The sequence below is a fragment of the Populus trichocarpa genome, chromosome 2 (assembly GCF_000002775.5).
Source record: "Populus trichocarpa isolate Nisqually-1 chromosome 2, P.trichocarpa_v4.1, whole genome shotgun sequence".
In the NCBI taxonomy this organism is placed as follows: domain Eukaryota; kingdom Viridiplantae; phylum Streptophyta; class Magnoliopsida; order Malpighiales; family Salicaceae; genus Populus; species Populus trichocarpa.
In genome coordinates, this window is record NC_037286.2 from 14,032,276 (window position 1) to 14,058,023 (window position 25,748).

Here is a 25,748-nt window from a genome sequence, read left to right on the forward strand (position 1 = left end):
TTTTAATGAAGACGAGCCACCTGACCATAAAGAATCCTAACAATTCTATGTGGGACATAAAGATCTCATGAGAAAGATAAAAAGTCTTTCATTAAGGTCCCGTTTGTTTGCTGGAAAGTAGTTTCCTTTTGGAAAGTGAATTCCGGGGAAAATGAATTCCGGGAAAGTATTTTCCGATGTTTGGTAGTGTAATGAAAAATAAGTTGGAAAACACTTTCCAGTGTTTGGTTATGTCATGGAAAATGAGCTGTAAAATAACTTATTAATGTTTCATTTTTCTCAAGTTTATTAAAATAATGAGGAACAAATCTTACAAATTAAAAAGTTGAATGAGAATGAAATTGAAAAAAAATATAATTTCATAAATTATCTCAAATAAAATAAATAATAATCAAAATAATAGAGATCAAATCTAAAAAATTAAAAACAAATGAAAGGTGAATAAATTAAAATAATAATAATTAACATTTCATAAATTATTTCAAATAAAATAAGTAACAATCAAAAGAATAAGGACCAAATTTAATAGATAAAAAATTTCAATAAAAAAATGATAAGGAAAAAGCAAATAGCAATTATAAAAATAAGGACCAAAATTAATATAAAAATTAAATTTTAAGAGATGAAATTGAAAAATAAATATACAAAACAAATTATATATAACAATCAAAAGTTTGAGGATCAAATTTGAAATAATCAGCAAATAATGACATTTCTAAATTTTTCACAACTTCCGGAAAGTGTTTTCCGCCCAAATTTTCCAGGAAAACACTTTCCTAAAAACCAAGCCAAATTTTCCTTTGACTGGAAAGTGTTTTCCGTTGACTAACTTTTCTAATGACAAACAAACACAGGAAAGTTTGGAAAGTGGTTTCCCGGAAACCACTTTCCAGAAAACAAACACAGCCAAAAGGGAAAACACTTTCCTGGAAACTAAACCAAATTTTTCTTTGACTGGAAAGTGTTTTTCGTTGACCGAAAAGTGTTTTTCGTTGATCAACTTTCCTAATGGCAAACAAACACAGGAAAGTTTGGAAAGTGGTTTCCCGGAAAGTGAATTCCGGGAAACAAACATGGCCTAAATCTAATAACCTTTCAAATCTTTGTGTATTTAAAACACAAAGACTTGGGAGCTACTGATGGATCAATATATATTTGATATGTTTGCTTAAAAGCATATGATTAAAAAGGTCAAAGGTAAGGTAATAACCTAACATCCTTAGGCTCAGCTATGCGCTAAGCTCAAATATATATGGGTCTAACGAGGTGTCAGACCCAATATTTTTGGGATCAGCTACGCGTTAATTGCATATACATATAGGTCTGGTGAGCTGCTAAACCTAACATTCTTATACTCAGCTATGTGTTGAGTCTAAGTACATGTGGGTCTAACAGACCGCCTAACCCAACATCCTTGGAACATGGGTTAAGCAAGTTACCGAACCCAACATCCCTAGGCTAGATATCATGTAAAGCCCAAGTGGATATAAAACTAATGATCTTTCGAAGCCTCATATTAGGCCATAAGATTTTGTTTGTTTGTTTATTTTTTTTACCCTTAACATTAAATATTAAAGTCAATGATACTCATCTCTCAACACCTCTAGGTGTATAAAAATCTTCTAAGTACCTACCACTTTTCCATCAATATTACTGATATGTAAATGATATTTATCTCTCATTAATAATGTGTAAGAGATACTTATTCCTCATTGATACTATTAAAAGGAAATTACTTTTCAATTCATTCTTTTCATAAAAGGATAAGACTCATGGGCTATAAATACTTTATGAATCCTTGGAAAACCAGGTTTAGAATCTCTATTCTCTATTGCATACATATATTCAGAGCAACTCTCTCTAAAATATCATTGCACTCTCTCTACAAAGATACTTACTTAAGCATATGAGAGTCCCTGAATCTACTAAAGGAGACATTTCGCATGTACCAACCATCAACCACCTTGATATATCAGGCACTAGCTACCTTGATTAGAAAGAATAGATTAAATTGTTAGAATCAAAAGATAAACCGATTATCCAATATTTTACTTGCTACGCTACTTGGATTGTTTTTAGGAATTCATCAAGTTGCATAAAAAAGAAAAGAGATGGACAAATTTATCCATAAGGATTGAACTAGCTTTCTCGTTAAAAACAAAAACTTTTGCTCGGTGGTTCGATTTTAGATGCGTGGATTGATGTGATAATCTTTTTACTCACCTGCTAACGGCATTTCAATTATTTGACTTTAAACCACGTAAGGACTGAAAAAAGGTTAAAAGTTGGTGTGTGTGTGTGTTTATATATATACATCTCCTCGCTGCTTGAATTATGAATTATAAACCACGTAACTACTGGACCGAAATTGATCTCAATTTACATTCTTGATGTTAATTTTACAATCTACAGCCCGTTGTCAATCGTTAGTGAGTCTGTGTGGTGTCTATATGATCGCTAGATCAAGTCTTAAGTTATCAAGGTATTAATTTTCAAGATATAAAAAACTAGACGGCACACTTTATATAAGATATTTATCTATTATAGAAACAAAATCCTTGTTTAAAGTTACATGTCTAATATAGAATTCAGGATTTCTTAACTAAATAGGTAAATAAATAAAATTTCACAAAATTTCAACCAATCCAATAATAAAATTAAAAATTATATACATTCAGTTAGGAAATTCAATTAACTTGTTCATATCAATCTTGATTATAAGCATGTCAAATGTTTTGGTTACTTTCTTTTTTATATTTTATGCAGGTATAATTAGCTATTTTGGTAATGTGGTATAAAATATTTTTAATTAAAAATAATTAAAATAATATTTTTTTAGATTTGATATAAAAATAAAAAATAAAAAACAATATTAATTTAATATTTTTTATATAAAAAAACATTTTAAAAAAAAAAAACACTCCCCGGTATCAAGTACCTCAGTCGTCTAAGCTAATGATCACCCAAGAGCCACACATGTGACGTGTTCAATCTTTGTCGTTTTATGACTGAACACGGCTACCGACGTAACATAAAGGTCTTGGGCCATCCCGCCAAAACTATTAATTTAAGACGACCTTGACCAGAAATCTCCCACCAGCAATTATTACACACAAGCCGATATTATCTATCCAATTCTAATTCTAAGAGAGACAGGGAGGAACTTAAGATTAGAAGGCGAGATCAAAGCAATGGGCAATTGGTTTTCCAGAAAGTATCTGGCGGTGCATCCAATGGACCAAGATGGCGAAGATATCGTTAAAAGCAGCCTCATTACTCCATCATCAAGCAGCTTAAGAATCAAGGTTCGTATGACTACAACGCAACTAGAAGAGTTGATGGCGCTGGCGGATTTGAGCGAAGGAAGTTCGGATCTTGGTCGCGTGATCCTGCAAGAATGCTTAGATGGCAGGTTTCGTGCTCGTGTTGTCGTTGGTGATGAAGGTTTGCTGTCATCGGAATATGCAAGGAATCTATATACCATCAAGGAAGAGTAAAATGGGCTTGTAAGTTACCAAAATAAGATGGATATAACTCTTGCTGGCAGTGTGTTTGTTAGTTTGACTATGTCATGAGTAGCATGAAATCTGGGTTTTTGTTTATATAAAATTGATATAATTATAAGATTGATGTTACAATATCAAAGTATTATTCTTAAATATTTTTTATCAATATTCTATTAAAACCGAATATTAATTAGACTCATTGAGATTGATATGAAAGTAAGGAGTTGTTCTCATAAATTAAGATATGAGAAATATCTAGAACTAATATGGAGGTGCTTGTCGGATTATATATATACTGAATTGACTCGCATGAGAATTCCATACGGAGAGATTATCCGTGTATATGAAAAGGCTCACATGACAGTTGTGTAAATGATTCTTAGATGTGAGATCACTATGTTATTTTATATAGAGAGAGTGTTATATTTTGATTCTCCTATAAGTTGTCTTAATTAAGGGTAACATATGAGCGGATATTAGGTATAACATGAACTATATAAAAATATTTAAGTAATCAAGAAAGGATTCATCACCTTAGGTGAATTAGAAAAAAAAAATGTTTTATCTGTTCATAAATAGTATTAATTCTAAATTCTTGTGCAAGTTAGAATGAGATTTGAAAAAAAAATTCAAATCTTATTTAAAAAAATCAATGATTACGATGTGAAAAACAAATATGATTTGACATAGTAAATACACTACTTGATATAATATCTAAATTAGAACATTGTTGATGAAAAAATAATAATTATACTAAGAAACTAGTCACCGAAAGGTTAAGTCAAACCACTTATGACTTTCATAATATTTGAAAGGTCATGACAGGTTGTTAGACATTGTAGTTAATTTTCAAATATAAATAAATTAATTATTGAATTGATAATACATTAATTTATTTAATCATATTTTATTTAGGATTATAATTTATATTTGGGTCAACTTATTAGGAATCTAATGGGTCAGACATATATGAACCATTGGTCAGAAACTAAAATGAAATGATTAATCAAGTGTGACTTGTTTGTAAATGAATTTTAGAAAGTAAGGACTAGAATATAATTAATACATGGGATTACAATTCTAAACCTATAAATAATCAAGTAAGGACTTGATTGAATAAATTTCTAAAATTAATCTAAAATAATATATGTGATATTATTTAAGGTGAAATTTGATATTTTATTATTTATAGGGTTTTTAGGTTTCCCTATAGATAGAAAATTATGTCTTTTATTTTTTAAGGGTAAAGTATAAAACAGAAACACCTAAAAAACACAAAATAAAAGAGCTAACACTTAAGGTACAACAATCCCTCTCTCCTAAAAAGATTTAAGAGATTTTTAATTGGTAGGTATGGATTGCCATTAGAGGCCAGATATTTGAACACTCTATGGTTTGCGACAACCCAGTCTTGAAACAAATATCCATGGACGAAAAGAACATCTGATCTTCATGTAATCTTTGTATACACTCTAAATAACTCTAGATTTATTTAGTGGAATTTTTGGGACTCCCAAAAAGTTTTTAAATTTACATTTTTCGTTGCATGAATTTGTTTCGACAAACTCAATAATCATTTCGAATGTATTGCAGAAATTTTGTAGTTGTGGTTCTGAATAGTGAATCAAGAGTGACGAGGGTTCCCTCGTTCTTTCTTCTGGCACCAAAATTTTCAATTATTTATATGCTCACTGATCTTTCAGCGTGAAGCAAACTATCAAAGTCTATAACATTTTCTTTTCTCTTTCAGGTAATTAATTTTGAAATTTTAGGAGCTCGCTGTAATTTTTTATATGTTTGACGGCTAGAAAAAAAAAAAAAAAAGGATGACAATTACACCATCGAATGATCTTGTAGCTTTGTTGGAATGCAAATCATATTTCTGTTTGATGTCATCTAGCAATAGCTTTTGTAGAAACGAAGTATTAATATCAATAACGAGCTTATCCACACGCCCCAGCACCAAGAAGTTTCTCCAATATTAATAGTAAGTGTTATTTATGTCTCAATTAATAGCGGTGAGAAGTCCATTATCCACTGATTAAGTAGCCTTCCAATATATCGAATATTTCATGTTTAATGATTTTTTCAATATTTGTAAACTGAAGATAGAACGTTACCACTGCCTGTAGTTAACTTGGAGGCACTGCAAATAATTTGTGAAGAATTACTTAAGCCTATTTCTCTATCAATCCAAGAATCATTACAGTGAAACACAACAATATCTTGAGCAGGCATCATTTTAAAATTCTTTTGAACATGTGTATGATAAAACTTAACCAACAACCCGAATTAAGCAGCAAAGTATAGCAGATGTGGTGCACTGGCTCTACCCTGTGGTTACCAAAAACCCAGCAATAAAATGTACTGACCTGTAATCGGTAGTCCAGTTTAGAATTTATACTTTAAATGATGCACCCACAGCCATAAAATACTGCTAAATTAATGCACTGACAACTGATAGAGAGCCACAAATCAATACTCTTCTCTACAAACTTCGGAAGCATATGCCTAGGGCACCAATAAGTAAAGGTTACAGAGCACAAAACAGTATTCTCTAGGGTGAACCAAACCAAACCATACCAAAACCGAACCAAGTGGATTTTATGGTTTTTAAATCAGTTTAGACGGTTTTTCCCTCTCAGGTTGGTGTTGTCATATAATTCTTTTTCAGTTTACTTTGTTGATCGGTTTTTTTAAACACCTCTATAAAAAATAGATGCTCAATGTTGTTATCGTGTTTTAAATAAGCAAGAAAAATTCATAACTCGAGTCAAAGACTAGACTGAGTTCAATAAGATTGTTTTTTTTAATTATATAATATAAAAAAATTAGGTAATGCAATAAATCAATCCAATGAAACAAAAAAATTGACAATGATAACCTAAAAAATCCCCTTGTTCATATTATAAAAAAAAGATATTTTGTAAATATATATAAAAATATCTCTATAATCTTACTTGATAAAAAAAAAACTTTAATAAAATAATATTAAAAATATATTTTTAGACGTTATTCTTAGAATAAAAAAAAAAGGCCAACTAACAAAATGTCAAAGGGCAAAATAAAAAAAAAACATAAAAATGACCTAAATCAACACAAGTTAAACCATAAACATACAACCCAAGCAATGAGAACAAGGTAACCCTATAGAAAGAAAAATAAAAAAAATCTGAAACTCAATTCTCAATCAACTAAATGTTAATAGATGAAACTAAAAAAATAATTTAAAAAAAGAGAAAAAAGACCTGAGCCACCTCGAGTTATTCTGCCACACCTACGACACGAGTCGTGAAACCATGATAACCTCATAGAAAACAAAATAAAAAAACTACGAAGTCAGTTCTCAACCAACTTAATATAGAAGAATGAAAAAAAAAATTAATGAAAGGAAAAAAAACAACCTTAGCAAACCTAGGTGAACTCACTAAACCCCGCGACTAGGTTAATATTGAAGGATGAAATTAAAATAAAATCAATTAATAGGATCCTAAACAGAATAATAGGTAATCAAAATATCAAGAACTAAATTTTATATTAAAAAAATGACAGGAAACATTGCAGTTTAGAGAGACCAACTCGTAAACTGAGGAGAGAAAAAAGAAGAAGAAAAGGAGGAGAAGAAGAGACTGTCGAAGCCATGGCCACACCACATCACGTCTATTGACACACATCACCTTATGCAAAAGGCCTTCCCGAGTAACTTCCAACTCTATCAATTAAGGAAAGCAACATTTTGATGTCAGAGAAAACTACACGCAACTATAGAGCACAACAACTACCCTCACACATTATTGTGTGAGTTGCACGCGTCAGCTAGTTTCACACTGCCTGTTCACTCTAGTCCCTCAAACTTGTTCCACCTTCAAATTTTTCCCCTCAAACCTTAATATTTTTAGATCAATAAAATTTAATTTAATTGTTCTAAACCAAGCATTAATTGAGTGCCATATTTTTCCTTGATATTGCATGATCCTCACATCTAGGCAACCAAACCAAACTATTAAATCAGCTCCCGAACAAATTCAATGTGAAAGAATAAAATAAAAAAAGAAGTTGAGTGACTAGAAAAAAATAGAGTTGAGCTTTTTCCATGCCCGTGCAATTCAATCCCTAATATTAGTAAGAAAAAAGAGGCTGAGAATTTGTCTAATGTTCAAATTAATTCCCCACATCCTTAATTATTTTAAATAAATAAATTCTTGTGTAAATAAAATTAAATACTCATAGCAATAATTTAAACGGTAAACATAAAAAAGCCCCCAATCTATAGAAACAATCTGGAGTACCAAGACCTTAACCTATTTTTCTACTTTGATGAAGAAGTCACTTGCATATTAATATATTCTCTATCAAAAATTTCCATTAGTTTTAATATAAAAAACTGATGAGTGCAATAAAATTAAACTTTTATGTCTTTTTATATAATCTGGTTTATCATTTGGGTTTCACATTATACAAAAAAGGATCCTGAAGAATTTAATGATTTTGCATGGAAAAATAAAAATTATATAAGTTTTATATGGCTATAGCTTTATTAATTGAAACAAGGATTTGATTGATTGGGAATTCATCGATATACCAAAGATTTAATTTAGAGAAAAAATAGTTTTGGGACCTCATCTAGTTTGTCCTTAGCCTGGGCTGACCCAGGTGTGGGCAAATCGTCGATTGTGCAGTCCTGGGCTCTGTAATAGGGGCTTATTTCTTTCTTCTCTAGCTTTTGATTGGGCAGCAGATTGACCATACAAATTGACAAGTGCATACAATTAGCAATACTTTTCATTAATGTGAAATGGATCGAAATGCTTATAATTGATTCAACAAAAATGTTTGTATCGGACTATCATATAATAGGATTTAAAAGAAGAAGAATAATCTTCAAATGGTTTTGCAATGCCGATGACCTACCTTGTTACGAGTTTGTAATCAAATATGTTATGTTAATTTTTTTTGCTTTTAATAAATTATTTCCTAGTTGATATGAATATTTAGAATACAAGTAGTTATCAAAGTCTTAGTTTAAATGGAAGAGCTAGTATTCTCCAATTTTAGTGTTTATAATCTTCCATAATTTCTTTCCCTATTGTACAAGTTGTTAATGTTAAAAATTGTATTTATAAATTGAAGTGGCAATGGAATAAATATTATAGTTTGTGACTCATAGACAAATACCAGAGTAGAACAGATCGAAGATGAGTTACTAATAAATGTAAAATTTTGCATTCAATACTTCTATTTTTTCTAGGGTATGGCATTACTTAATGTCATGACCATGATTGCGGTGAAAAAGGTAGAACTCGTTAGGATTACTCGTCTTTGCGCCACTTTTCATGAGAGGTGGATATTGCATAAATTTTTTTTTTTAATAGCCAGCACCCTAGTCCATGTGGTGGTCGGAAGTGTAGTCATGAGCTCAGGAAATATTAGGCGATCATGAATGTGCCCCTTAGTGCTCGTTTCGGATGCTTTCGTGGAAGAGTAATGGCATTGTAGGGACTCTGTTCGTACATGAAAATGAAGGCTTTTTTCACCTTAATGTAATTTTTCATTGTGTTTTTTATGGTGTGGGAATTCTGGTCAGATAAAGTATATAACCTTTACCAGAAGAAATAGTTGTAGACTCCATTAATCAAAGCTTTTATGGTAATAGACTCAATGAGTTTTTTCCAGATTGAGCATCTATTTGTTGAACATTTGGAGATAGGTCAATATGCTCTCATCTTTTTATCGTGAGATGGTGAAGAAATCTGTTATGCTTTTTTTAGCTAGAATGTTTGTGTTGAAGAGAGAGATGAGTTTAAATCTGAGATTGCAAAGACTATGGTACCATACTGGTGTAAATTCACTGAGTGTTATTGGAAGAACTTTACATATAGTATCATTATCTTATGTAACAAATTCTACAATGTTTCTCATATTTTGTATGTGTTCTCGGGAGTGTGTGAATCCTTCATAGTTGTCTAGGTTAGATTTTGCAGATACACAATCTTTAGAGAGTCAAGTGTCTAATATTTTATGACAAAGTATGGATTCTCCCTCTTGGTTATGTGTTCTTGCTTGTGAACTAATGGAGTCACAAAGCTTATCTCATGTCTAGGTCTTTTTTGGTTTATAAGTGAGACTTGAATGGAGATCGATGTGTAACACTTATCTTGATAGGGGAGAATCTAATAGGAAGGGGGGGTATAGGCATCCCCTTGCATGTATTCCTCTTCAGGTTGCTTTCTACTATTACGCCTATAGGATTCTAGGGAACTTGAGGTTTCTAGCGTGGAACGACGGTGTTGTAGTAGTGGCTCATATGCAGAGGCTGTAGTGGAACAACTAGGATTTCTGAGGCGATACGGTAAAGGGTTATTATGAAAAAATTATTAATACTCCTTGAACAACTAAGATTCTTTTGATGGTATAAAGCCTACTATTTCAAAATAGTGAAAATAAAAAACTCCTTGTTGTTGTGGATGTAGGCATATTATCGAACCACGTTAAATCTTGTGTTTTTTTCTAGCTTCTCTTCTATTGTAATAGTCATCAATAATTATTGTAGGTTTTTCATAATAAAAAAAAAAGTAGAATAATTTTATCAGAATATCTAATTATATTTGGAGGTCAAAGTTTCTTAATAAACATTATTTTGGCTTATATAATCCTTTATACAAAAAAGGTTCTAAACAAACAATCAAGAAGAATCCCTAATACACACTGAAGTGGTATTAGAGCTTTGACATGGAGAAGCGAGTTAAGAACCTTGAGCTCTCTATGGCCTCTCTGTTCATAGGATAATAAGAACTTTTGAAATAGGTGACACTAATGTTTAAAAAGATTCATGATCGAGTTATTCAAATCTCTCTTTACCTTATTTATGAGGGTGAAGGATCACATTCCCATCCTTGAGAAGGGCCAATCAAGGGCAAAGACAACCATGTTTCCCCAACACCTAAAGTCATGTTGTATTTTCCTCACTTTAATGGTAGTGAAGATCTAATTAGTTGGCTATATAGAGTTGATCAATTCTTTAAATTTCATTCAATATTAGTAGTTGAATGAGTATCTTTGGAATCCTACCATCTAAAGGGTGATGCTTAACTATGGTTCCAATTATTGAAGCAAGATATGATAGTTGTCACTTGGGCACAACTTAATAAAGGGCTTCTTACTTGCTATTGACCTAATGAATTCTTTGATTTCTTTGAGGCTCTCATAAAATTACAACAAGATAGCTTAGTTCTTGATTATAATATAAAATTTGAAAATTACTTGCAAAATCTAGGACTCTTTTACAAGCTTGCTAAGTGAGATGCTTCATTAGTAAATTGCACGAATCCATTCACGTTGATGTATTGGCTGGTAAACCAGCTACATTATTTATTGTCATTGAATTAGCTTGTATGTATAAAGCATGAAACTTATCTCAATGACAGAATATCCTCTATTATTAAAAGTAGGCCTCGTTCTGACAAAGTGTTTAGCATCTAACTAACAATTCTCGTTTAAAAAATGACAACCACCGAATTGCAAAAGCGATGAAGAAAGGGCCTTTACTACAATTGTAATGAGAAATTCATTCCTAGACATCATTATAAAAATTGTTTATCACTAAAGTTGGCATGGAAAAGAGTTGTGGTAATATACTGATGGAATAAGATGAAGTAGATAATTTAGGTGAATCACTAAAAATCTCCCTTCACATTATCAATAGAGCACATGCACCTAAAACAATGTGTGTTAAAGATTTTTAGGGAAATTTTTTTTCTATACTTGTGGATTCAGACAACGCTCATAACTTTGTGAGTGAAACAATAGCAAAAAGGATGGGACTAAAACCAATGTTGTGTGAAAAATTTGAAGTCACGGTGGCTTTTAGGGAAAACTTGGTAAGTTTAGGCAAATGTACTCAGGTTCCACTTACTTTGTAAGGGATTCCTCATTTTTCATTTTTTTTTTCCTTTAAAAGGATAAGATGTGATGTTAAAGAGTCAATGGTTATGCCTTTGGGAACTATTTTTTAGGATTTCTCTAAATTATAGATAAGGTTTAACATGAATAATAAGAAAATGATATTGCAAGGCTTATCCACACCAGAGAATAAAATGCTCAGTGAGCACCTACTACAATATGTTACTAGGAAGAAAGAAAGAGAGTTTTGTTTCATCTTTTCATGATAGGAGCTCCACCAAAGAAGACATCTAGTTTTTTGTTCCTCCACCAATACATCCATTCTAGAACAAGTATAAGGAGCTCTTTAATAAGCCAAAAGGCTTACCACCTCAGCATAAGTAAGATCATCAAATTCCATTATGTTCTAAACAAGCTCATGTTTGTGTCAAACCCTGTAAATATCTTCACTTCTATAGAGATGAAATTGAAAAAATAGTTGTAGAATTATTGTCTACTGGAGTGATTCATATGAAAAACAGCCCATATTCTTCTCTAATTTTTTTGGTAGAAAAATATGATGAATTATGATGTATATGCATTGATTACAAAGCTTTGAATAAAGTCATTATCAAGGATAAATTATCTATTCCTATGATAAATGATATCTTAGAGGAACTTCATGGCGCATAAATATTTTTAAAGCTTGAATTATGTTTGAGATATCATCAAATTTACATGCATCCAAATAATATAAGAAAGATAATGTTTTGCACTCAACAAGGACATTATGATTTCTTGATATGCCATTTGGCATCACTAATGCACCATCAACCTTTCAAGTTCCCATGAATTAGGTATTTAAAGACTATTTGAGGAAGTTTATCCTTATTTTTAAAGATATTTTAATCTATAGCATGACTTGGGATGAGCATTTAAGGCATTTAGAGATTATATGTTATGTGTTGAAGGCTAATCAACTTTTGTTAAGCTTGAAAATGTCAATTTAGTCATGGGGAAGTTAAGTACCTAGGTGATGTGAACCATGTGAATAATAAGTTCCAGAAACCTATAAGCAAGATTGACACAATCCTAGAAAGCTAAAAATCAAGTTTAAGATAAATAAACCATGACCTAAAGATAACCATGTGCCTAAGAACCAAAGATATTAAAAATTAAACTTGGACCCATTAATTATAAAGAATCAAGAATATGAAGTGTGCGAAGACACCATAAAATTAGTTATATCTTGAAAGTCAAATTTGTTATTTGTCCCAATAAAGAGAAAATTGTTGCATCACGCAAAACACAAGTTTATTCGTAACATCATAGTTGTTAAATAAACCAAAGTACAAACTAAATAAACCTATTTATACTAGGTAAGAAATTCTTAAACAACTTTGGAAAAATAATAAAAGAGTACTAGTCTAAACAGGAAAAACAATCCTAAATCAATTGGAAAAATAATGCAATTCTCGTATAGTAGCTTTTAAACATTATCACAAGGCCTTCTTGAAGTCTAATTGATTTAAAAGTTTAACCTAATACAAATCAAGACCTTCAAAAACTTTTGGTAAATTTTTATCCCAATACAACAATCGGATTGAAAATTATACTTGTTAACATAAAATTATATAATATGAGAAATCAGCTTAAAACTGACTTTAGTTCTCCTTAATAAGCACATTAATTTTTGTAAAGTTGTTTCCCATTAGTTTCATTGTAGAAGATGCAAACTCATAAAATATTTTGCCATTAAATATCACTAGTCCTACTTCTTCTTCTTTTGTAGCTGGGATAAATAAGAAATCCTTGTAAGAAAAAGAATTTTGAAACATTAAAGAAATAATTGCCACACTTGGAAACTATATTACTATCCATTAAAAATCCTTATAGAACTAAAAAAAACCCAAAAAAATAAGTTGGTGAATATCCTTGCATCATTAGGAAAATAATCTTCTCTAAATAGAAAATTCACAAATCAAAAGGTAACAAATAACAAAATCCATATGAAACCTTTTAACTTATATTATGAAACTTTTCTGAACTCTGATTAACCTTAAATTTTAACCCAATGTAGAAAACTATGTATGGAAACTTAAGGTAAAATATTTACCCAATTTCAAAGTCAAATTAAGAATTATACTTGATAACATAAAAATACAAAATAAACACAATTACACTAGAATCCAAATTTCCTTCTTCAACCTTTACTTAGATCATATCACTAGGCCATGTTATATCCAAAATAGGTGTGGCAGTGGATCCTGATAAAACTATAATAATGTTGGAGTGGCCATAACTTAAAACACCAAAGAAGTTATAGGGATTCCTTGGTCTTATAGGATATTGCTGAAAATTCATCTAGAATTTTGGTAAAATAGCTACTCCTTTCACAAAATTTTTCAAAAAGGATTCTTTCCTATAGAGTCTAGCAACTGAAGAAACATTTCAAAAACCTAAAGAATTATGACTACCATTTCAATCATTGCCTTACCAAGTTTCTCAATAAAAATTGACAGTGGAGTGTGATGCATCTAGTACAAGTGCTGGTATGGTTTTGAAGCAGGAAAAACGTATTGCATTTTATAGCGAGGCTCTTCAAGGGCAAAATTTATTATTGTCTACAGACAAGAAAGAGATGCTGGCATTCATCCTTGCCATCTAAAAATGACATCACTTTCTTATTGGAATACAGTTTGTTGTCTATATTGATCAACAAAGTCTTAAACATTTATGGAATCAGGAAATTACTACGGTTGCACAACAAAGGTGGTTTTACAAGCTAATGGGATTTGATGTTATTATCAAATATAAAAGAGAAAGAGATAATCTTGTAGATGACACATTATCTAAACAAGATGAGAAGTATGAGCATCAAGAGGGAGAATTTGGAGCAATTTTTCTGCCCATTCTAAAATAAGTAACGACAATAAAAAAGGATACAATATCTAACCTAGCCTTATAACATTTGGTTTATATGGTCAAATATGAGGAGGTTGTTAGTCCTTGAAGTATTTAAGAAATATTTTTAATCTTTAAAGAAAAAAACTCTTTTGGCTATGAATTCTTCTTTTTGTGCTGATATTATAGGCCAGTTCCATAACAGTATGCATGAAGGCTTTTTGAAGACTTCACATCGAACTCGCTCCATTTTTAATTGGCAGTAAGAGGCAAGTTAAAGAGCATGTCAAGAATGTGATATTTATCAACATCACAAGGTGGAACATTTAGCTCCATGAGGGTTACTATAACCATTGTCAATACCAAATTAGATTTGGGAGGACATAGTGATGGTTTTCATTAATGGACTTCTAATTTTATAAGGAAAATTGACTATATATATTATGGTCGATTGTCTAACAAAGTATGCAGATTTCATTGATGTATCTTACCATTATATAGCTGTGAGAATTGCATAGATTTTTTTTATCAAGTTGTTCGGTTACATGGGATGCCTAGATCAATTATGTATGATCAAGATTCAACTTTTATGAGTCTATAATGGCAGAGCTGTTTAGATTAAATGGCATGCAATTTGATTTTAGCTCGATATATCATCTTTAAATCAACAGGAAAAGTAAAGAAGTGAACAGAATGTTGGAGATGTATCTTTGTTGTTTCATAGCTTCTAAGTTAAAGAAATAGGTGAAATGGTTAGCATGGGCTGAATATTGTCACATAACCAGCTGGCGTTTAACAATTAAAAGAATCCCATTTGAGATTGTATATGGACGAGAGGCTCTCACTCTACTGGTATAAGTTTCTAGCACGACAAAGGTGGTTGCAGTTTAGCAAGAGTTGTCTAATAGAGACAAGATATTAATAAAGTTTAAAAAAAAATTCTAAAAGCTCAAGCTTGAATAAAGCATGTTTATGACTCAAAGCATCGGGAAAAAGAGTTTTATATTGGTGATTAGGTATATTTAAGATTGCTCACATATAAATAATGTCAATCGCCTTAAGAAGGAATTTTAAACTTCATGTCAAATATTATGGACCATTTTAGGTTTTGCAATATAGTGGTGAGTTCTCTTACAAGTTTGAATTGTCGAAGGAAACTCAAATACATCTTATATTTGATGTCTCATTATTAAAAAAGAAGATTGGAGAATAGGTCCAAGTTTAGATTGAGGCTTTTATGGTAAGAATTGGGATGAAGAAATTTGATCCTAAGTCTCAAGGAGTTCCGGATCATTATAAGCATACAAGAAAAGAAGACACCATCATCCATTGACATAGATTATCACTAGTCGAAGCTACTTGAAAATATTTGGAGATTATGAAGAAACAATTCCCTAGTTACTACTTTAAGGACAATGCATCTCTTTAAAGAATAAAGGATTATGATAATTTTGTTATCCCAATTTCTATTACTTTCAATAAATTATTTTCTACTTGATAGGGATATTTAGAGTCCAAGAAATTATTAAAGTCTTAGTTTAAAGAAAAGAGCTAGTCTTCTCCACATTTAGTGTTTGTAATCTTTTACAATTTCTTTTCATATTCGACAGATTGTTAATTTTAGAAGTTGCGTATATAATTTGAGGCAGGTGAAATAAAAAATGTATAACAATTTTATTAAAATACTTTGTTGTATTTACAGGTCAAGTTTACATACCACATACCATACCTCTATATATAATGGTTTTAAGGTTTTAGCCTTAATTTTTTCTTTTGATGAAGCCAAAATAGAAAATTAACCAGCAAATATGGATCAAATATACCATGATAAACAAAACAATATAAAAAGACACCAAGTCTTTATATAATTATATTTTATTATGTAGTCTATTTTCTCATATAATTTGAGATATTTTAGAAAATATATGAGTTTCAATGAGGTAAAGAGGAATAACATAATTTTTAAATGACTATTTAACCATTATGTTAACTTAAATTTAAGAAAGGATCTTATTAAAAATCTATTAATACATTGAGAATCTAATGAGATGAAAAATTTGGTTAGGAAATTAATTGAGATTACCTCTATAAACAAGGACTTTTAAAAAATTTATCTAGAAAAATAACATTACAAAAAAATAAGTTAAAATAGCATCATGGATTATACTGCAGCAAATAGTTTATGTCTGTTATAAGCGCTCATCTGCCATATTCCAAATCAAGGTAGTTTTATGAAGGAAAAAAAACCCTAGTTTTAATAAAATCAAGGAGCTTTTTTTTTTTTTTAATTCAGCACAGTTAAAAAAATAGGCAAAATACTACAATCTAGAAAATATTTTAGGTAAATAACATAATTTGACAAGTCACAAGCCTCATATACATCTCACAAAAAAAGATGGTTAAGGTGTTTTTTTTTAGTCTCTCAACTCTTTGTCATAAAAAACCAACCCAACAATAATCACAATTTAGAAACACAATTTACAATTCATCCACCCAACACAATTAATAAATCAATACATTTCATCAATTTAACAATTCTCTATTCATAATTAAACACAATAAAAACTCACATAACATTTTATTAAATTTAACATGAATTCATAATTATTCTTAAAACATTAAAGCATGCAATCTAACAACATCTAAAAATCTCTCGAGCCTGGGGATGGGCTCACAGCACCCAAACTTGTCCAAGTCAAGGACAAGCCTCTATAGCCTATGTAGGGGTGCACAACAAAATCACCCCAGATTATAAACGAGTCTGGAACGCTCGTGGACTAGCCCGCCTCCCTAACTAGAAGTCCATGTTCAAGATAAGCAATCTCTCTTATTGGATATTGCTTCATAAATAATTGATTTCTCCTGACATCCCAAAAATCTTTGTAAGCTGCATGAATCACTGTCTAATTCTCTTCTCACTTACCCTGACTTCTGATATTATGCAACTCATCACTAGTATCAACATAATCTTAGAAGTGTTGAGATAGGTCAAACTGTCATATTACCTGATCAGAGTAATACATCTCAATTATGTCAAAATAATGTAGTGGGTCATATGCCAACCATAATTCACCCCCCTCTCGGCATACATGTGAGACTTATAATATCAAATCTTTGGTATATGACTTCTAAATAACCTATTAAGACATGAAAGATATATATTATAAATCAAGAAAACTAAAAACTTAACGCCCGAATAAAAAAAAAAGCATTACATTATTAAAAATCATACCTCGTTTCATAAGCCAATTTTTAACCCCTATTTTTTTATGTATGAAAAACAAAAGATCAGAAAAATCCAAAACATGTCTTTTCAGTAAATTTAGTCAAGTTTTATCATTTTTTATCTTGTCTTTTTTTTTTTAATTTTCATATGTTTTAAAAAATAATGTGATAAATAATATAATAAAACATAAAAAACATATACAAAAAAATTAAAAACAATTAGTTGGGGTTAAAATTGAACCAATAATTGAGTATCACTTGCAAAAATAAAGTTTGGGCATTTTTTGGCCATAAATGAGGGTTGAATTGATAAAAAAAACTAAAAAAATGGCTTAAATCGATTTAATTTGGTTAATATTGAATTGAATCAGAAGTCCAATAAAGGGTTTGAAATAAATTATCAAGTTAAAAAATCAATCAAGAACTTAATTGAAAAGGAAAATTGAAATATGGCACCAAATCAACTTAAAAAGGAAAGATTAGAAGATCGAGGACCAAATTGGAGGCAAAAAAGAAATTAGAGGGGTTTTCTTGATATTTTTAAAGGGAGAAAATGAAATAAATTCAGGAAAAGAGTTGAAAATTGACCAAAATAAAAGAATTAGAAGTTGAAGGATCGAAGCGTAAAAGGCATTGAAATAGAGTGATAGGTGTGAAGTTTGACATAAATGTAATTGAAGAAAACCTAAAGCAAAATGAGGTCGTTTCATATTATGTGAAATGTTTCGTTTCGACTAGTCAAGGTGAAAATGGACATCAAGATATCGTCTCATAGTCTCACTTGTGCCACCAAGGTGCTGGAAGCCTGGAACAACTCAGTGGTCAAACCCTATTTTTCTCAAAGCGTACATATCATTATAATTGATCTCTAATCTCTCCTTTTTCTTATAATTCCTTTCGCTCTTCTTTTTCAGTCCTCAAAAAAATGTTTGCAAATGATTTCTTCTTAAAAAAAAGTCTTATTAGATATTATTTTGATTTGATCTCTTTTTCATGTATGAAATTTTGCTCAATCATAATTTTTATTGCTCGAACTGAAAAAATTTAGGGTTTTTTTCTTTTAATTGGCGACATTACTTAATATATTATTTAATTAGTTTAGCGTTTTTTGTTGCAGTTACATGTGGTAGCTCCTATTGTTGCCGAATTGAAGACACCTATAATCATAGCTAATGTTAATATTGATAAGTATATCTATCTTGCTAGGAAATACAAAGTCTAGTATGTATCATTTGTTTCCTCTTTTTTTGCTTTTTTTAATTAATTTTTCCATTGATTTTGTATTTATATGTTGTGTGCATTTAGATAATGAGTTTGTGTTGCCGATTTTGGTATAGAATCATGATTTGTTAGATAAAAGCTGAATATTTTCCTTTGATTTTTCCTTTAAAACTTATTTTTATATTGTTTGGTTAGATAAGAACTTAATCTTTGTTTCTAGTCATTCTTAGTTTATATTAAAACATCTCATTATTGCTTAAGAGTTGGGAAATTGAAAACCAAACAATTAAACATATTTTTATGTTCAAAATGGATTGGCAAATCTCTTTTTATTCTTAACCCAACAATTCGAGTCGATAAGTTTAATGTTATTCGTTGATTGTTGAGTTCTTGCCATTAATTTTAAGTTTCTTATGATTTTATAAATTTATGATTTGTTTTTATAATTTAAGTTTACATTGTATTTTCCATGTCATGTCAAAAAAATATTTTTGACAACCTTGATTGTAATAATAAGAACTTTTTTTTTCTTAACATCATGTATGAGAGTTTAAATTGTTGGTTTGAAGAACACCATAAGCCAAGGTTAACTAACCCAGTAATATATGGATAATAGTGTAAAAAAATAATATTTTATGACATAGACCTTACCTTAAGCCATATTTTAGAAAAAGCATTGTTGACAATAATTAAAAAAAGAAAAAACCTAATTGGCCTTGGGAAATTATTGTAGCTTCATATTCATTTGGCTCTGTTCACTAGAATAGAGTAATGGCATTTTCGCCTCTCCTCCACCCAAAAAACTTAATGATTAGTACTTAAAAATGCATTTTTATCAAGGTTTTATATCATTATTTTGCACTTGAAGTATCAATAACTCCTTAACTAAAGCATGTTTTATAATAACGTATCTAATAATATAAGATACCTTTAATTTATGGTAAATGTTCATCTTAAATGCAGGCCTATCACATAAATGAAAGAATTGATTGATGAGTTGAAGTACTGAAATTGAAAGGACAAAGAGATGGCCAAACTTAGAAAAGAGATGTTGGTGCAGTCCAAACTGGAACATTGTTCGGTAATCGGGCTATATCTGGAGTTGTAGATCTCGGATTTAGGTCTGCCTTATATGGATGGAAAGCTAAGACATAGGCCTACAACTTTCATGGGAGTCCAAGATTTAACAAAGCCTTTTTCAAGTCCAAATTGTAGCAACAATGAAGAAGTCCGAATCTGTCCTGCATCCCAGACACTGTTCAGTGTTCAGCCCATATCTCGAGTTCTAGAAGTCCAAATGATCTCAAATTTTTATCCTGGAAAGATGAGACAATTCCCTAGAACTTTCATGATTTAAGTTTGTTCCAATTATGACGTCATCAATGACGTTTTTGGCAGACAAGAAGATAAGAATTGTCACCAAGTCAAGATGTGGCCACCCACTCATCAATTAGTCAACAAATCAATAGTTCCGAATTTTGGCCTATAAAAGGAGGCATTTGCCATGTATTTAGGCATCTTGGTGTTCAGATCAAGATCATGCTCTTGTTCTCTCTTTATATTTTGTAATGCTTAAGTTTTGCTTATATTAATTTCTTGCTTATGCTTTTCATTTCCTTTCCTTGTTTCTTTATGTTTCTTTCTTTCATTATGTTTAACTAAGTTAATTATGTCAAGGTGAAAAGGGTACACTAATGGTGTAAGAATAAGTATAATATAAACTTAACATGGACCTTAATGTTGGATACTAACATGCTTTATATTTGTTATCTTGTTCACTTTTAATACTTTGCTTGTTAAATGGTTAATCTAGATTTATGTTGTATAACACTTGGTACAACAAATACTTGGCACTTTCATAGCCCATACTGTATGGTATAACCGACACCTGAGCTATGAAAGGAACTTGATTTGTTGTTAACATAAGTTATAATCATGAATGCCTGAAAACATTTACAAGTATTAGCATTATTCGAATAAGATAACTAATGTAATCATGTTAACAATTTATAATCTGATTGGAACCTCCTTTGTGTGTGGTTTCCAATTGAATAAAAAGAGTTTATACTATACTTGTTTGAAATACCATTAGTGGATCCTCTAACCTTGACATTTGTTGTTATCATTGTTTAATCCTTACGTTAATCTTCCATCTCAAAGTTCTCATCAACTTCTTCCTCTTCTTCTTCACTATTATTATTATTGTTGTTATTGTTGTTGTTGTATTATTGTTATCTATAATTTATACAATTAACCTCCCTGTGGTTCGACCCCGGTCTTGCCGGGTTATTTATTACTTCGACACTCCTGCACTTGGGAGAAGACATCAATCTTTTGGTCATGTCACTTAACACATGTTTTCAAGGGCAATGAAGTCTTCATACATGACCCGTTTTTCATTACCAAATAGAGTGGGGACAAATAAGTTTTTTTTATTTTAATTGCATAGTGAAATGACCAAACTACCCTTAGAAGCAAAAAAATATAAATTTGTAATTAATAGATATTTTTATATTTTTACAATGATTTTTTAGTTATTATAATTTAAGACGAGGAGCAATTTGGTATTTTCACAAATATAAAAAAATTAAAAATTAAAATGCATAGTGAAACGATAAAAATACCCTTAAAGTAAAAAACATTAAGCCCGAGGTTAGGGGCGTTTTTGTTTTTTCACAATTGTTTTTTATACTTATAAAGTCGTGTCGAGGAAAATTCCGTATTTGGCTAGAAAAAAAACAAAAAGGTGGGGGTGCGTGCAACACCTCCTGACGTTCAAAAATGTCCTCTTCGTCGTATCATTGGAAAAGTTATTGTGTTCTCTTCATGTTGATGCAGCACATATCTTCGATGGGAGTTTCTTTTTTTTCCCTTCTTCTCTCTCTCTTCTTCCTAAAACATTACAGTTTGGTCCTCTTACTTATTGATATTTCAACTTCAATCCTTATTCTTTTGATTTTTATTTTTTTATCTTCTTCGTTTTGTAGAAGTTTTATTTATTTTTAATTTCATCCTTCAATCCCAATTTACAATAATACTATATTCTCTAATGTGGTCCTTATTTTTTGGATTTCTAATTTTATTTTTTTGTTTTTTGCCCTTTTGTAAAAGTTTTAGTAGTTTTCAATTTCATCCTTCAATTCAAATTGATGGTATTATATTTTCTAATTTTGTCCTTATTGTTTTGGTTTCGTTTTGGTTTCGTTTTGGTTTCTAATTTTTTTTCTTGACTCTTTTGTAAAAGTTATTATTCTTTTCAATTTGACCCTTTAATTACAATTTGTTTTATTTTTTATGTCAATTTTGATCATCATTCTTTCTAAAAAAAAGTTCTGTCATTTTACTAAATTGATTTTTGTTTTAAATTTCACCCTTCAATTAAATATATAATTTATTTTGTATTTTAATTTGGTTTCTCATTCTTTTAATTGTTATTTTATTAAATCCTTTTGTATAATTGAAGTTCTTTTTTTTTTTCATTTTCATCTTTCAATATTTAATTAATTGAGAATTGAATTTCATTATTTTTCTAAAGTAGGTGTTTTGGATCTAATGACTCGGGTCACGGGTTTGAAAAGTATGTATGAGTTTTTTTATTAAAAAAAGACTTTATAACTCTTTTTATTTTTTTATCGGGTTATTCCAATCACATGATTTGGATCACGGGTTTGACAAGATATTCCGGTTTAACTCAGCCCTAATTAGCGTGGTTATAGGTTTGTCATGACTAAATTTTTATTTTTTTAATCCCATTTCCATACATGAATATTGTTTTTATACAAAATAATATTTCAGCCATGCGATAAAAAAGGGGCACGAAGTCTAGTTACTAATTGAATTCATATTTGAATATGTACAACCGATAAGCGTGTTTTAATTCAACAACTGAATTCATTGTTGTTGTTTTATTTTTCCTTTGTCTTTTTACCTTTTTCTTCTTGAGAATGTGAGTAAATATTTGTTGTATTATATCATCCTCGCTGGATTTTACATGGGCGGGTAAAAACACCATCCCCGTAGTAGAAAACAAAATATAACAAAACTATTATAACCATTTTCTTTATAAAAATCATATATTCTTTCAATTTCCCATAATTAAAAGATACAGCATTTTTATTTATTTCACCTTTTTCCTCATCCGAGATTCTGCAAATATGTGTTCCTCGTAAGTCATAAATGAACTTTCTTTCCAATTCTTTTTTCATCTTCTTGCCGTACAATGGCACTTACAGGGATTTTTTGAATAACAAAATGTCACTTTGTTATGGAATTATAAAATTACCAGAAATAAACCACATGTTCTTTTCTTATCGGAATCCTTTAAAAAATGGTGTAAATAATTTTTTTCGATTTTTTTATTATAAAAAAAATGGTGTATCCAACCCTGTGACATTTTTTCTTTTTTCAATCTCTCATAATTGCTGTTAACAGCTGTGAGAACTGGCAGCGCAATTAGCAAATGCTTGAGGTCCCCATTTTTTATTATTATTTATTTTTTTTGTATCCCACCCGAATTACTTCGATCCTGGAAGCTTTCCCTTTAGAAGCCTTCATTATCTGAAGGACACAAAAAAGCTAGAAGGAGATGCCATGCTACCATATGGGAGCACGAGCATGGCAGACATTGCTGGACAACCAGGAGCTGGGACTAAGTTTCCATAAAACTGAATATAATGGATAATGCAAATCCAAGGAAACATATCTGGCCACGTTACTGTAAAAGCCTCTCCATTGACTGATCATGTGCAGGGCCGACCACCCATATTTCACACAGGCCGTCTCTCACACCAGAGAATGTGGTCCTTGTAGTCAAACACTTGGATTGTTTGAGAGCTTCAAAAGTAGAATCAATGGTGCAGAAATTGACCATGCCCACTAGAAAACAAGACCTACCAGTAATATTATGCTAAATAAACACTCTAGTGTGGAGGTAAATGGAAAGCACTGGCAAGGGCATGTGCTCCTTCCGACTGTGCCTGCCTGGCATGGTTTTGCAGTCTTCAAGTGGATTATCACACGACGCCTTCCACGTTTTCTCATGCTTTTCTTGATGTCTCAGCCTTTCGCAATTTCCTCAGCTTGGCTTCCCTGTCCCTAAGCTATCCTCTCTCGCACTTTAATTCTTGCCCCACTTTTGTACACGTTTTCATGGACATAAAAATGAATGCATTCCCTCTTATATATTTACTCATTGATTTTCTACTAACAACGTATATTATGTTCGGAATGCCCACAGTTTATATTAAACACTATATATAAAAAAAAAAGTTTGTTTATATTAAACACTATATATATATAAAAGTTTGTTTATATTAAACACTATATATAAAAGTTTGTTTATATTGGTTCCAAGAGTCGACATAAAACAAATCAAATAATAATTATAGTCTTTAAGTCCGTGATAGCTGAGAAAATTGAAATTCAATGGCACAGTGGGGAGCAATCAGTGGCCAGGTCTGACCAATTTGAGGGAGCAATCATCAATAAATTTAAATCCACGACAGTAAGCAGATTTCCATCTTGCTCGATCTTACTATTGACGTCTCGAAAGAGTCCTTGGTCAATCATGCGACGATGAGCAAGATCGATGATCAACAAAAAGGAGGTCATAAGAATGTTACTACAGACATGATGTTCCCAAAAGCTTAAGACACCATGAATGCGCATTAATCCTTAATTTTGATATTAGTAATTATTACACCATTGCGCAATACATTATTAACGAAAGCAACGACTCCACCAATTCAATGATTAAAGTCACTGATATTTGCTTAAGCCAGTTTGAAAAAAATCTAAAATAAAAGCAAAGGAAAAAGGTTTTTTTTTTAAGAGCAAGTTTGTTTTTGTATTTTAAAAGGATTTTTTAAAAATAAAATTTTTTATTTTTTATTTTCTTTAACTTAAATTTTATTTTATTTTTTAAATTATTTTAACATATTAATATCAAAAATAAATTTTAAAAAATAATAAGTTCCTTAATTCAAAACAGGATGTAAACACCGAAGGGGAGTCTTTCCTCGATTCTATTCCTATCTTTGATAAATAACACTTTTTACTATGTTGTAGGGTCAAAATCATCTTTGTATCTGTTTCTTCCGTAATTTTGAGTCATATTTTGTCCCCAATGATATGTGTAGCTGTGAATTATTTCAATGAGATTATTCAGTATGGATTTGTTAACGTGATATAATATATTTTTTAAAAGTATTTTTTAATTAAAAATATATTAATATTATATTTTTTTAAAATTTATTTTATTTTTAATAACAAGATTATCAAAATTACATTTAAAAATATTAATTTAATATTTTTTGTATAAATTACTGCAATATCAAACAATCACTTTACATCTTATATTTATCTATAAACAAACCTTTATGAGTTAAATTTTAGTTAAAAAGAAAACAATGAAATATTGGCAATGATTTTATCTTCTCTCTCGAAAGATACCTACACACACAACTGGAAAAGCTACTTCCATATACACTATATAAAACAAATTAATGATATATGTTTAAAAAACTACTAAAATAAATGCTATGATGGGTATAATTACAATAACATATCATAAGTGTCATTATTATATATTTTTAGTGGCATTTATCTTAATTTTATGAACAATTATAGTATATCTTTACTAATATTGGATTTAAAGGTATTTATTTGAATGCTTTCAAAATTAATGTCATTCAAAACAAATGTCTTTAGATCTAAAGCATGAGATTATAAGGATTCTCAAGTAAGAGATCTTTAAAAATGTTACTAAAAATATAAATAAGCAAAATATATATGACAAAATCTAATAAGTACCCTTAATGTATCCATTAAATATAATCTAAAAAAATCTTCTTTAGCTTATTATAAGAGAGGTGGGGGAAAATATGTTTTTCTCATAATCAACTTTTTATCTGTTTTTCCTGCTTTATCTTTATCAAACACATCTACTTTAAAATGTTGGGTAAAAAGTTCTTAATTTATAAGCATAATATTGCCAAATGGAGCCTAAATTTGTTT

The 25,748-nt window shown here is 30.2% G+C and overlaps 1 protein-coding gene across 1 annotated transcript; it reads left to right on the top strand.

The window, feature by feature from the left end:
- Positions 1-3,082: 3,082 nt before the first annotated feature.
- LOC127904968 (uncharacterized) lies at positions 3,083-3,690 on the top strand. Its single transcript, XM_052450337.1, has one exon. It carries the CDS (start codon positions 3,192-3,194, stop codon positions 3,495-3,497), a length of 306 nt encoding a protein of 101 aa, XP_052306297.1. The 5' UTR covers positions 3,083-3,191; the 3' UTR covers positions 3,498-3,690.
- The last annotated feature ends 22,058 nt before the right edge of the window (positions 3,691-25,748 follow it).